This window comes from Platalea leucorodia (genome assembly GCF_965183815.1).
Source record: "Platalea leucorodia genome assembly, chromosome: 7".
Lineage (NCBI taxonomy): Eukaryota > Metazoa > Chordata > Aves > Pelecaniformes > Threskiornithidae > Platalea > Platalea leucorodia.
The window spans coordinates 40,300,655-40,315,272 of NC_138829.1; the positions used below are offsets into that span (position 1 = coordinate 40,300,655).

The 14,618-nt window shown below is 40.2% G+C and overlaps 1 protein-coding gene across 1 annotated transcript; it reads right to left on the reverse strand.

Moving 5' to 3' along the window:
- Positions 1-1,461: 1,461 nt before the first annotated feature.
- MED6 (mediator complex subunit 6) lies at positions 1,462-13,946 on the reverse strand. Its single transcript, XM_082316636.1, has 8 exons — positions 13,843-13,946; positions 9,590-9,749; positions 8,466-8,557; positions 5,803-5,885; positions 5,007-5,115; positions 4,436-4,551; positions 3,656-3,683; positions 1,462-2,632 (listed from the first exon to the last, which is right to left on the reverse strand). The coding sequence occupies exons 1-8, from the start codon at positions 13,862-13,864 to the stop codon at positions 2,502-2,504; spliced, it is 741 nt and encodes a 246-aa protein (XP_082172762.1). The 5' UTR covers positions 13,865-13,946; the 3' UTR covers positions 1,462-2,501.
- Positions 13,947-14,618: the final 672 nt, after the last annotated feature.

A 14,618-nucleotide genomic window follows, 5' to 3' on the forward strand; every position in this document is an offset into this window, starting at 1 on the left:
TAATGCCCTCTGACACCAGCCAACACCAGACATTTCTGCAGAAAGCAAAAAGGCTGTTAAGAGACATGAGGACAGTCTACCCCTTCAAGTTCCACCCTCACCTCTGAATCAGCTCAAATTCTGAGCATGGAGTATAACAATTCAGCTTCATTAACTTATCCCTCTATTCTTGTACTACAGGACAGAACAAGAGTTCTCTACTTTCCTACTTGCTTCGCAGTCCTCAGTTTTATAAAGACTCTGTTTATCTTTTCTTTCCTAAGGAAGTAAAGTCTTGGTCCTCCCAGTGGCTTCATAGGAGAAAAAACTTTCTCCTACTCATTTTATTGCCCTTCTTCAAATCCTTCTACTTTAGGAGAATTCTTTTTCAGACACTGAGCTGTACAACACACTATTTCAGGTGAAGTCCAGTGACTGATAGAATACTTCGCTCATACTATGTGTTCTAGCATCCATTTTTGACCACAGCTGTATGTGCCTTCAGCAATAAGAAAGATATCGTTCTTCTGCTAGTAATGTTAAATCTTTCCTTGGTGTATGAGTAGGTAATTTTTCTCCCTCAAAAAAAAAAAAAAACCCACCACCCTAGATCTTCATTACAGTGCAGTCGAGTCATCTTTCTTGCTTAAGTTTTTTTCCAAATGATATACAGGTTCTTAGTAATATGAAAAACTACAGAGAAATTCAGCTCCTTTAATGGCCATTTCCAAGGACTTCACTCTGAACATCAAAAATCCAGGAAGGACTCTTGAGGTTCCTCACCACTCATGCCTCATTTCTGGAGATCCCCCTTTCCATCATGGGGGTGGATGAGGTGATGGCTTTGGTGCTTCTTGAGCTCCCTGCTTTCAGAGTAATTTGTTTAATACAAGAAAGAATCAACACCCTTTTGTTCTAAGTGTATTCACACTACCTTGTAATTATTCAATGCTGAATAATTAGCTCTCTCTTGTTTTGAGCATCCCAGAATAATTGCTTTTATATCTTCACTTGATTTAAGAGTTCACACTAGCTTATCATCTACTTCTATCAACATTTGGAGAAACAGCTGTTCAAACTTGACCCACATGGTATGAAATAAAGCTAATACACGCTTAAGTACACCGATATATGAATTTTAGGTCTGTATCTGCATCAAGAGCAAACAGCTATTGGCTTATCTACATCTTTAACGTTACAGCTTTGGATTACAGGACAAAAATTACATGGGTCTTTCCATCATTCAACAGCTACCCAGAGCTGTTTATTAGTTACTGAAACAGAAAAAGAGTCTCTTATAACCTCAACACAAATCTGACACAGCTATCTAAGCATATCTTAGTCTTCCTTCGTATCTACATTTTGTTTGCTATGTACAGACGTCTTTCTTGCTTATTACAGTTTACTACAAGAAAGCAGGTAACAGTTGTGAAAAGAAAGCAAGCTAGTTCAAGGATTGCTCCGTTACTTCAATGAAAAAACAAAACCAAACCAATAGTCATTTCTTTGCAATGGATGACTTCTAATTTTTCTGAAAAAAAAAAAAAAAAAAAAAAAATGGTTTGTGTATGCCACGTGCTTAAATAGCAAAGTGTATAGCTGTCAGTGATGTTTCTCTTCCACTGCCCTAACTCCTCAGGTCTAAAAGACAGATGACTAATCAAGGTGATCAGATGCAGCAAGAAAGTGCTAGAAGCACAGAGGAAGAGATGTAATTGATACATTTGAGTTACAGTGAAAAAAGGAGAATTATAAACAGCTTCACTGAGTGTGCAACAGCAAGACTTTCTAGCCTGTTTGATGTCATCATAAATCTCTCTCATAGAACACTAGCTTTTATTATAAAAGACCACCTTAGCCATTAAGTAAAATGAGTGCCTAAGAACATTTAGAGACTGGGAGCAGTTTGACATCTAATTACATGGATTTCAGCCTCCAGTTATCAAATCTTTTATCTGTATACCAAGCATACTAAAGGCACAGCAATTTATAGCAGGCAGCCTAAATCCTTTAGTTGAACTTTTCTTCCTCAAAATAGCACACAATATATTCCAATATCCAAGCAAAAAAACGCTGCCAGCACATATTTGCTACTAACATTTGCATATTTGCTACTAACAAAGTAAGCATTTAAGAAAGGCATTCCAGCAGCCAGGAGTTTTATTTGCCAAAAATTCAGATTTTTTTTTTTTTTATATAAAAGTTTTTCTTTTTACATAGGAAACCAGGACACAAGGGATGCAAGAGTTTGCAAAGATTTCAGGAGGCTGCAAAATATGTCCACGTAGAAACCATTCTCAGAAGCCAACATTCAAGATGAAGACTGAAAACACCTTCTTTGAGGCAGCTCACATCCTGACATTAACATTTGCGTGACAGGTTTCTACAGAAAAAAGCTGTTACAGGGACTTCAGTCCCTGGATCATCAGTCTCAGTTGAAGAGCTTAAATATAAAGAAAGGGGAGCAAGAATCTCCTGTTTTCCAGGTGCTGACTAATCCAGGTGTGTAACAACTTCTGCCTTCACTGGAGTCTCATCCGTTTTTCAGGTGGTCCTTTAGCACCAGCACTCTGCTGAGCATTCTTTACAGTCTCTTTTTCCTCTGTCTTGACAGCTTCAGGGGCTGGTTCTGGTTCCTTCTTGATTTGATCCACTTAAGAAGTAACAGCAAAAGAAAGTTAAACCTCCAATTTTTATTCCTAAAATACTGTTCAGAGTACTTAGAAAATACTGTTGACATCAAAGGGGCAAAATTAATTTCAAAGCTGTAAGAATAACCAAGGACTAAATTCCTACCTATACAGGTAAAAAAGTGGAATAGATTGAAGAGATACAGTTCATGATTTTCCTGTTTTGAGGTTGCTTATGATCAACTCAAAGCCTCCATATGCTTTCTTGAGCTTGTAGTACCATGCAAAATCACTAAGATTTTTTTTTTAACTGACCAAACTAAGATTTTTTTTTTTAACTGACCAAACTAAGATTTTTTTTTAACTGACCAAACTAAGATTTTTTTTTAACTGACCAAACTAAGATTTTTTTTTTTAACTGACCAAACTAAGATTTTTTTTTTAACTGACCAAACTAAGATTTTTTTTTTTTAACTGACCAAACTAAGATTTTTTTTTTTTAACTGACCAAACTAAGATTTTTTTTTTTAACTGACCAAACTAAGATTTTTTTTTTTAACTGACCAAACTAAGATTTTTTTTTTAACTGACCAAACTAAGATTTTTTTTTTAACTGACCAAACTAAGATTTTTTTTTTAACTGACCAAACTAAGATTTTTTTTTTAACTGACCAAACTAAGATTTTTTTTTTAACTGACCAAACTAAGATTTTTTTTTTTTAACTGACCAAACTAAGATTTTTTTTTTTAACTGACCAAACTGTTCCCTCATTCACCTTTTTACCCTCCTCCTGCTTTCAAAGACCATCTCCTGCATTTGGACCTCCAGGCAATACAGTTTTGCAAACAGAAAGGGCAGGAGTAGAATACACATTTTTTTCAATTCCACTCTGGCTGTCACAGAGAACTCTTACCTAGTACTTTGCAGAATTAGCCAATGCCAGAATTCCTAACTACCTCAGTAGCAAGGAGCTTATATGGCAACTGGAAGACACTGCTATGTAGAGCCTATTTTTTAAGTCTTGTGAGAATATTAAGAGTTTTACCTGGGATAGGCTTTTCTCCAGGCTTTTGCTGTGGGGGAGGAAGGAAAAAAAATAAAAAACATCAGTGGAACCAAAGTCATAACTCTTAACCCTTCCTACTATTCACTTAGGAACATAAACCAAGCAATGCACCTTTATACATAAAAGTTGAGGGTAGAAGGAATCACTAAATACACTTTAAACAAAATCCAATCAACATTTTATAACATCCAGTTTTTCCTCTAACAACTGAAAAGCACTAAAGGAAAAAATACACAGTTAGCCAGTCTTTCCCACATCTGAAGAATAAACAGTTATGTGAGATGCTGTAAACAATTTCCTCTGCTCCCAAGCAGAAGACCTGGTGGAACAAATGGCTACTAGAGACAATCAGAGGTAATGACAACTTCACAGAATGCCAAGAATTTCCACACTAATTAATAAGCCTCCAGAACAATGGATTAACTAAAACAAAATAGCTGTGGTGGCTTGATTGAGCTCAGAAAGCAGGATACTGGAAGCAGCAGCAAAATCCGATAGCTGACAAGTACAGACCCTCTGTGATTAGATAAGGAATTTCTATAATAAAATTTGCCCTCATAGTTTTGCCGAGGTTTTAATGACTCCTGCAATTACAAAGGGGAATCCTACACTCCAGTCAGAGCCTTCCATTTCAAATTTATTATGTTACCACTGCAGAAGGCACACAAAATTCCCATTCAGTTTCAGCTGTTCAAATACTTATGACTGCCTTAAGTTCTAAGGAAGTTACAATAATACCATGGCTTATAAGTGTCATACCTGAACAAATCTGGGTGGAAACTTTTGTCTTAGGTCTAAAAGCAAAGCATCTACTCGTTGCCTTTGGAAAATAGAACTTGGTTCTTCTTTCTTCTTGGCCTTTGGTTTAGCTTTCTCTGCAAGTCACAGAAATATAAGAGAAAGCTGTATTAAAAGTTCTGTTCTCTTAGCAGCTCTTTGTCATATGACAAGTTGGTATTTGTCTCTCCTCTAAACTTCACCTACATTTTCCCTTTGACATCAGGTTTTTTTTGTGTGGAAGGGAGATTAAGGACAACTCTTACCTCCTGACAAACTGGTTTGGCTTCTGAAAATGTACTTTAGTCTCCAGTGGCTTGAAGAGTTGCCCACTTTGTTGACACATGGCTCACCATTTTCATTTCCCACCCACGCCTCAATGTTCATCCCCACCAGCACAGAAGAGCAAGATTCCTTCCACCTGATAGAGAGCACTAACTTATCCTTCAGACAAGTTAACCTCATCTCTACAGCATCACTGTGCATTGCCTCAAGCTTTTCCCTACATTACCTTCCCTCTCCTAAAGTACGCAGGAGCAACTAGGAATCATACCTCTTTCTTCTTGATCTTTGAAATGCCACCAGTAGCCCTTGGATGGGTGATACCGACAGTAGGACATAGCTTCTTCAAAAGCAGACTGAATTCCATGCACTGCAGTGAGCTTTCAGAACAAGATTATAAGGCAGTGTTCAGAATTTAAGGAGAAAATACAGTATAAATTTTTGAAAGCAGGGATTTTAAAATTAGTATTCTATATTAATTTCTGTTCTGGGAAGGGAACTTGGGACATCTAGTTTTGGACCAAGAATGTAATCTCTTTAACAGGCTCTTACAAGACCTTTTCTTAACTGACAGAGAAAAACTTGCAGAAGTAGTAGTTTACTAGAACAGAAGAAATCAAAACAAACCCAAGTAACCAATTGAAAAAGAAATACCACATTAACTTAAAACAAGCCTCATTTGAAGAGAAATATTACGTGACTTTAACATTCCAAAGCAAGATTCACTGAATATGCATTTAATTACTATTTCATATGTACTTGTCATTTAGTTTTCCTTTTGATTATTTGAACCTCATGTTGCTCCGCCAATTGCGTGGCTTCAGTTATTCTGATCCTTCATCCTTAAACAATGTGTGCTACTTTTTGGATCATATTGCACCCTCCCAGGATCTTTCATTTCCATGTGGGATACACACCATATTAACCAGTGGGGTTTGTTTTAAGTTACTGTATACTACACAAGATCTTTCCTCCAAACAGTGAAGGAGGGATTGAAACAGCCTGAGGAACAACCAAAAGTAAAAGCAGATACAAACTGCTATACATCAAATGCACAGAACACTTACAACTCTGGAGTTAATGACAGACCCTAAGTCAGGTGCCTGATAAATCACTCCAGCAATAATATAATAGTCGGCCAATGGAATAACTGTGGGAAGAAAAAAAAAAAAAAGCAGGATCAGTTTAAAGCTCTGGCTGAAGACTCTGTATTTGTTGCTGAATTTCAGTAGTAACAGCAGAAATTGCAATAATCATCACCAAATTTTCTCTTTTTAACATTTTCCTTCAAGGTGCTTTATTTGCACCCTAGCCACAGACTGATAAGGACAAAAAAACCCAAGGTCTGCTTTACAGATAGAAAAGCATCAGCTTTAAGTCCTGTCCTACTACAAACAAATAATTGACCTCAGAAGAGTTCGGGCTTTCAGAGCTACACACAAGGAGTCAAGTGAACTGCACTAGAAATAGTTCCACTTGCCTTTACTACTGGTAGAAACCCACAACAAAAGATCTCACTCTTCTGGCCTCAGCTTTCTTCAACTTGTACAGTCTTCTTTAGCTAGATTTCCCAGACCCAATGGCAGCTAAGCACACACAGAGTATGCCTTTCAAAATTAATAACATTCTGCCAAAAAAAGACAACCTTCCAAAGGCATTTGCTAAATCAGATTTGGAACCTCTACTGACCCATCAAAAATTCTTGTTCATTAGAACTGCAGTGCAGAGGAACATCACAGTTGCCTCCGTAATACTCTGCCAAACATTCTTCAGTTGAGAAACTATAGCGATGCTATCAGCTTCACATTCCTAAGGATCTTACCTGCGCACACATTTGTTCCAGTTCCTCCATCTGTATTAACACATATTCAGTCTCAATGTCAGTCCTTATTTTTACTGACAGGACCCAATTCATCGTGTACTTGCATTTCATGAAGCTTGGACACCTGCCTAAATTAACAGGCCAAGATAGCTGGGTGCATATTACAGCCAGTACCCAGTCCTCCTCAAAAGAAAGAGGATTCTCTGCATTTCCTTAGAACTGGAGCAAGGCACAGAACAGCAGCTTTACTGTCTCACAGCTCTGTGCCAGAGCAGCCTATTTTCCTAGCCAGGTAACTCTCCCTAGTCATTGGATCTAAAGATTTTTCCAAAACCACTTCAAATAGACAAAAACCTGGCTTAAAGAATTTAAAATATAAATATACTTTTTTTAAAAAACCACACAGAAGTCATAAGACAGACCTGCACCAGTTCTACCTGAGTACTCAACACTTGCTGTGGACTCACTAAGTTTTAGTTTTCCATCCCCATTCTCATGTCTCAAATACACTAATATTTGTACCATGATAAAATGAAACACACGGATAACATTTGAGCTAGGGAACTATGTGACTCAAGCAAGGTATCTAGCACAAACTGTATGGTCACACTGGGAAAAATGTTACCAAACAAGTCCCAGTTAAGTTCCACCAAACATACATTTGCATTACAGCAAAAGTCTGAACAGACATATTGTAGAAGCCCCAACTCTGCTCTTGATTTAAAAAGTGTCAAAACAGGAAATTAAGGGCTGCGTGATATTTCCATACTCACCTTTTGAAAGCTAGATTCAAAACCTTTAGTAAAGAAACAACTCAAAAATCTATTAAAAGGAGGCATCATACATGCTCTTTCTCAGTATGAAACTGCAATATAAAGAGGCCATTACCCGATATAAGCAAGACCAAAATGCATATGCAGAGCCTAAGTCACTAAAAAACAAAGTTAAGAAATAACTAGCATTAACCCTGCCTTTCTTTTCTGTAAAGCTTACTCTGAAATAACCAGCTTATTTATTTTACATATACATGCAGTAAACACAGAAGACAGTCCAATAACTATTGAAGTGTGGTTACTTTTTTAATTAATCACACATGCACAAACAAATTTAAGGCTAAAAAGAATAATGAAGCCAGTTGCATGCAAATGGAAAAAAAAGCTAAGGTATTTCATTTAAAACTTGGGAAGGTCATCAGTGACACTGTAAGAAGGAGTGGTGGTGTTGTCACAAGATTCCCTCATGATTCCAAAATACTCAGTTCTCAGAGGAATAACCAAACCAACAAGCATTTGCAGTATCTCATGGTCATCCTTCACCTGGGTCATTGTCTTCTACTGACAAGATCCTACTCAGCAGTATAACCAACCCACAGCTGAAGGTGGAAATAGTGCAAAATAAGAGAGCGACATGACACAAACAGAAGCATGAATGATCCCTCTCCTTAACTAATGGAAATCATGGTTCAGCAAAATAAACAAATAAATAAATTGCATACTAGCCACTTCAGATGATTAGCTCTAAACTAAGCTCATCAGCCCCAAGCAAGGATATTGTCAGCCTTATATTCAAATAATTAAAATGAAAACTCTTGCACAGCCTAACGGATAAATACGACATGGCATGAATGCCATTATCAATTTCCCGTGGCAAAATATACCACAGGACAGCACTTTCTCATTGCACTCTTTACATTTCACCACAAGATGGCAATCCCTCCTATTAGCACACTAGAGGTCACTCTGTTAGACAAAATATCTCCACCCCACCACAAAGCCTCATACCCTTTTATTTAGATTTAAGATAAAGACAGAAAAGGGGAACCAGAAGTGCTTAAACACAAATTAGGAACAGGCAAAAGTGACTAGCTGATTGGCCTTCTCAACAGTGACAAGAACCGAGTGACCTTACCTTGTGTTGGAGATTGCCTTTGCTGTTTCCGGATAATGAAGAGAATGGGCTCTTGAGCATGAAGAAGGATGTACTCCACTCCAACCATCTGGCTGAAGAAGAAGCAACCAGAATAAATATCCCCTTTCTAAGTAAAATCTGTAGGATGTGAAGACCTACCAAATGGCCTGGCAGTAAAGGGATGAAGTTCTGATGCTTTGGAAGCTCTTCTATATCATGTGCAGTAACTAGAGGCATAGGATTTCCCGAGGTAGCTATCAAAACCTAGCTGCATACACAAAGGGAGTTACAACAACCTGACACAACATCTAAGTAGAACATGTTAGCAAACAAATAAATAGCAAGAAAGATAACACAATCTGTCATCATAGAGATGTCATTTAAACACAGAAACAAAGGACAAGTGTATGATGTGACCATCTGTGTGTCTGATGTGGAAGTCCCTCCACAACCACATCTGAGCACAAGCAACTTTACCGATGAACTTTTAGCTCAGCTTGCACTCTCCTTATCATACTGTGAAGTCTTTAAATAGTTCTCAAATACCTCACTTGTGCTCAGTGTAGCAGATGGGGAACTGCAAAGAAAGTTGACTTGCGCATGCTGCAATCTCATTACACAACCATCTGTGATCAGTTTATTTACAACACTCACTACTTTTATTATCCATACTAAAAAGCCAGCTCTTTGGAGGAATTATGTACTAATTATGGCACACAGCCAGCGGAATATGGAAACACAAACTATTTACGAACCCTAAGTATCCCCTAACATAAACCCTTTTCACCACAGAAAGACACTTAACTACATTACCACTACTCGGGTTCTGTTGAGCTGGGAAGATGAGAGAAGACAGCTTTTCTAATTCAGAGAAATATCTAAAAGGTGATATACTGGAATCTCAGGATATACATAGAATCCTTCATGCTTAACACCTCCTTGAAATGGCATAAGAGGAAGCAGAAGACATCAAATACAAAAAAAGCTGGGCTCCCTGGCAAGCAGCGGGACTAAAAAGCACAGAACAGAAGGAGGTTTCCAGCATGCTTCCATGCCACCATCAAAGCCTCTGGATGGAGGGACAAAGGACACTGCACAGGAAGCAGTTCCAAATTACTACTTACTTCAAATGGTCCAAGGTCATCCGCTGCATTTTGACAACTTCATTGTTACATGTTCGGTCATAGAATGGGTTACTTCGCTCTGAGAAATAGTCCAACACACTCCCATTGTTTAATATTGGAATCCAGGAGCTGTCAACCCAGGAAATTCCCAAGAGATTATCTGAGAAGAGAAATCTACACTGAGTACCAAAGCAGCCATAAACACTACAAATACCTCCAAGAGTAAATTGCCACCAGTTAATCATTATAGCAGGGTAAGGAGGTGGAACACAGCCTCACACAAACCAGTTCTAATTAAAAATGTGTTTCACAGAGTTCAAATAATAATTGATATCCTTTAACCTTCTGCAGTTCTGTTGTAGGTACACAATAGAAACATAATCTTTTTTTATTATTGCACTTTTCTTTCCTTGACCACTAGCTGCTGGCATACCTTTATGTCTCAAGGATGTGAGCAGGGTCTGTGTGCACGTGTGTGTGCGCTGCGTCAGTGGGAGTTAATTAGCTCTGATACTGTATGTACCATTACATACAGTACAATATTACCATACTACATCTACTCAGCAGTATTATATACAGTTTACTTTATGAACCACAGAGCTGAGTAGAAAGACAATCCAAAGCGTGGTTCCTTTTGAAAGTTAGGTCTCTGGCAAGTAAGTTGAATTTACTAAACTAAGTTAGGATCCGTTATGGGGGGGGAAGTGATACACCCCACAATAAATCTGAGCCTGGCCATGTTTAAAAGTTCATTTCTTACAAAAATAGTTTCCAAGCTGTAAACTATGATACTGAAAATAGGCAAAACACTGCTGAGATCTATTAATTAAACCAAGAGTTTTCGTTTGCTAAGGCCAATGAGTAAACTACTAAGTGAAACCAAATAGTGGCATTGTTAACATTTCTAAGATGTTCTGTTACTAAAATACATATCTGTATGATATCATAGCAGCTGATACTGTTGTGTTTCAAAGATTATTATTTTTGACGTGGGTGAAATCTATAATAAACAAAAAAAACCAAAATGGCAGGCACAAAGATGCTATCTTCGGGCAGATGTTTCCCAGTAGTCTTGAACAACAGATTCTGTTCCTGACTCTACAATTAATCTGCCAAACTGCCTGCAGCAAATTCCTTATTCCATAACTCAAGTGGACATTACAGAAATCTAACTACAGAGTACTAAGAATTACATGAAATAGCAAGCTTTTTAAATGAAATATACTCTATAACCTGCAAATCATTATATGCTAGATAAGTTCCTACATATTTGGGGATATTTGAATTAAAATCCCTGGATTTTATTATCACACTGCAGCAAAATTATGTTCCTCAAGCAGACCAAAGAAACCAGTGTCAACAATTGGTTCCACAGTCAACAATTCTGCTAACATTGAAGATCCGTGAGGCGCCTTGAAAAGCACCCTGAAATTCATCCATTTTAAATTGCTGCAGCAGCAAACAGAATTCCCAAGACACAAGAGAGCAGGAAACAAAGGCATGCATTGTTTAGAGTTAAAAAAAAAAAAACAAACAACCATAAGTGATGAGAAGCCATTGAAGACTGAATGCAGAATTGACATTCCCTTCTCACAGGAACCATTCCCTTATGTTCGCGCATTATATACATATTAAGAACTCCCACTTATCCTTCCACTGTGAATATTTTACTTCTGTGACAACTCTGCATGCCCAGGGATGACTGGATCAGTTCCAAAAATGTCAGCTCATATACTATTAGCAGGTTCTCTGAGTAACAGTTAATAAAATAACACTAGCTGCCCAGCAAACCAGGAAAAATGCAGCATAAATACTCATGTGTAAATCATTTTGCTTCATTAATCTCAGAACTGCCAGCCTAACTCTTTCACAGAGCCGGGGGGGGGGGGGGGGGGGAGGGGAACCCAAACACAAAGTCTAGAGGCATTCATGTTATTTCACGTACACTATTCTCTCTCCTCACTACAAAAAAAAGGAAATCTCAGAAACACAGCACTAAAATCCATTATTAAGCACTTAAGTTGTGGTGGCGCTGATTATCCTAAATGCCTTTCAAAACCAAAAGACAAGCTTTCTTCCCAACAAAACCAAAATCTTAAGTGCTTGCATTCTTGCCATAATAAATTCTCATATTACATTTCAAATGCAAACTTTTCTTGCTTCTATGATTAACAATAACTACATTTCTCAAGAGGAATGTCAAGTGAGCTTCATATATATCTATATAGCTATAATACTCTATATAGACTGATAAATGTATCGTAAAACAGAAGATAAAGTTGGGCTCTAAGACTCAAGGGGGGGGGAGAGAGAGAGAGAGAGAGAGCGCGCGCGCTATATTACTGTATATAGACTGATGGATGTATCATAAAATGGAATATAAAGTTGGGCTCTAAGGTTCAAGTATCCACAGCTGCTTAGTGCCAATATTTATAAGTGCCTTTATAACTAGCAAGATTGTTCTCTTAAACTATTCTTGGAAAGAAGGGGAGGAAGAATAAAAGCAACCATGAACGTGACATGCCTGTTATTCCCACTAAGAAGGGAGTACTTCTGTTTATTTTGGGCATGAGAAAGAAAGGATGGTGTTCCTGCTTCCCTGCTCCTTTCAAAAACAGGACATCTTGTTCAAAGTATTTTTGTGGAATTTGCATCACAGATGTAAAAGTAAAATGCTTGTGACAATACTGCCAATCTGCCATGAATGTCAGGACAATTTGGGATACAAGTCAGCAAACCATGGTAAAAAATAAGAGGAGAGCAATTCACTCAATGTGCTGTACCTGGCCTTGCCAGCTGGATAGCCCAACACCAGGCTTTGACAAACTGAGAGGAACAGTAAAATAGTTTGACAGCTTAAAAATAGATGTATGCTTCAAACTCTACTTAATACGTTGAACCATATTAGATACAAGACTTTGAGGAAACTTAAACAATCTGGATTAAGACAGAAGGTTGTCACACCAGCTAATAACTTAATACAGCATTCCTACCATTAATTGTCCACATAGTTCCTTGCTGCAATCTGAAACAAGACAGTCAGAAAAGCAAACAGGACCGCAGACATCATTAAGAAATTGGAAAAAAAAAAAAAAAAAAAAGGCAGAAAACATCTGTGGCATTATCAAAATTAACCCCTCATAGGCTTTCCCTAAATATCTGCTTTTGGTCGTTTCCTGAAACTCCATCACATAGGCTTTTGGTGTGACTCTCATTCAGACACTCTTACGGAGAAAAATAATTTTCTTTCTCATGCCTTCTCAATTCCCTCTTCCCCTCTCAAAGTTCAAACTCTTCACAGTAATTTAACCTGTATTTTGCTTAAAACTTTCTTTAATACTTCATTCAAATATCACCCCTTCTTCTTCAAAATGTTCTCTCTTTCTATTCATATACCTGAATTCTCACCCAAACCTTTCTTGTTCTCAGTTACTTCAGCTTTCTTTCTGGCTTTTCTAACACCTGGCCTGCCTCATCACATCCACCCGAAGCACTGTTAAGATTACCAGCCTAACTCACTGCTTTGGTCTTGTGCATGTCCCACACATGCCAGTGTTCCCCACTTTCCTCTACACTTCTTGGAGCTAAAACTCTCTTTTTTAGCTGTTCCCTTATGTTACTGTCTTACCCCAGGACCTCCTTACTCCACCTGAAAAGGCAGCAATGTACCAGAAGGGAGGTTTGTTTTTCCGTGGCAGCCCTGAACACACCTCCTAGCCTGCCTCATGTCCAAGAAAACGGCTCTTTGGTCAGTTTTTCCTCCCGGTTTTTTCTCATGACACAGATGCATTAGCAACGCTACTGAACTCTCTTCTGCAGAGTTTTCAAAGATATGCAAGCAAACTTAGGAGCTCCATTGCCCCTACAGAGCACTAATAAAGGAAGCGGCTCGATTGTCCTCGCCCTTTGGCCACACCAGCAACTCGGACGCTCCTTGGAGCGAACACTATTAGCACAGCAACCTCCGGCCAGCCAGGACGGAGCCTGGACACCGGCCTCCGCCTTCAGCCGCAGCTGCCCGGGGCAGCCGGGCCCGCCGCGCTCTGCCCCGCGGGGGGAGCTCATCCCTTCGCGCTCCCCGCGGCGCCCAGAGGCTCCGCGCCCGCCGGCGGAGCTCAGCCCGGGACGGCGGGCAGGGCCCACAGCCCGACACGGAGGCGGCCCCCGCAAGGCCCGGAGCCGCGGGAAGCGCGCCCCGCCCGCCAGGGCCACTAGCGGGAAGCCCCGAGCGCCCACACGGCCCCGGGCCCTACCTCGGATATCCACCGCCGCCATGGCCGCGCCGCCCACTTCCGCCCGCCGCCCCGACAGGGGGAGGCGGCGAGGACAGGAAGCGGGGTAGAGCGGCGCCGGCAACAGAGACGGGAGACGAGAGCGGCGCCACGCCTGGCGGGGCGGGAGGCGGGGAGTGGGCGGGGCCTCCGGCTGAGGGGCGGGGCCAGCCGGGGTGAAGGCGGTCCTCGGCCAGCCCTGCCGTGCGGTGGGGTGCGGTGGGGAGGGGAGGGGAGGGGAGGGGAGGGGAGAGGAGAGGAGAGGAGAGGAGAGGAGAGGAGAGGAGAGGAGAGGAGAGGAGAGGAGAGGAGAGGAGAGGAGAGGAGAGGAGAGGAGAGGAGAGGAGAGGAGAGGAAGGAGAGGAGAGGAGAGGAGAGGAAGGAGAGGAGAGGAAGGAGAGGAGAGGAGAGGAGAGGAGAGGAGAGGAGAGGAGAGGAGAGGAGAGGAGAGGAGAGGAGAGGAGAGGAGAGGAGAGGAGAGGAGAGGAGAACGTCCCTCGTCCCAACACACAGCCGCTGGTCGCGGAAACACAAGCGAGAACCGGAGGGTTGTGCTGCCCCAGCCTCCGAGCACAACCGCCAGGTGACCTGCCCTTCACCCATGAGTGATGCACAACCAGAATGACAGCGTTAATGTGAAAACTAAATGTATTTAATGTTAATTCTGAAGTATTTGTTCAAAAACAGACATACATATATTTTACAATCATTTTCACCTCATCTTGGCCCTCTGGTAGTTGCTGGTCACTTTCAAAGTG

Excerpts from the sequence above, each read along its gene's own strand:
- MED6 (XM_082316636.1), bottom strand. The coding sequence starts at position 13,864 with ATGGCGGCGGTGGATATCCGAG. Across the intron at positions 9,750-13,842 it reads GGCGGCGGTGGATATCCGAG|ATAATCTCTTGGGAATTTCC; the intron begins GTAGGGCCCGGG and ends TTCTCTTCTCAG. Across the intron at positions 5,886-8,465 it reads AAGGCAATCTCCAACACAAG|TTATTCCATTGGCCGACTAT; the intron begins GTAAGGTCACTC and ends TTCTTCCCACAG.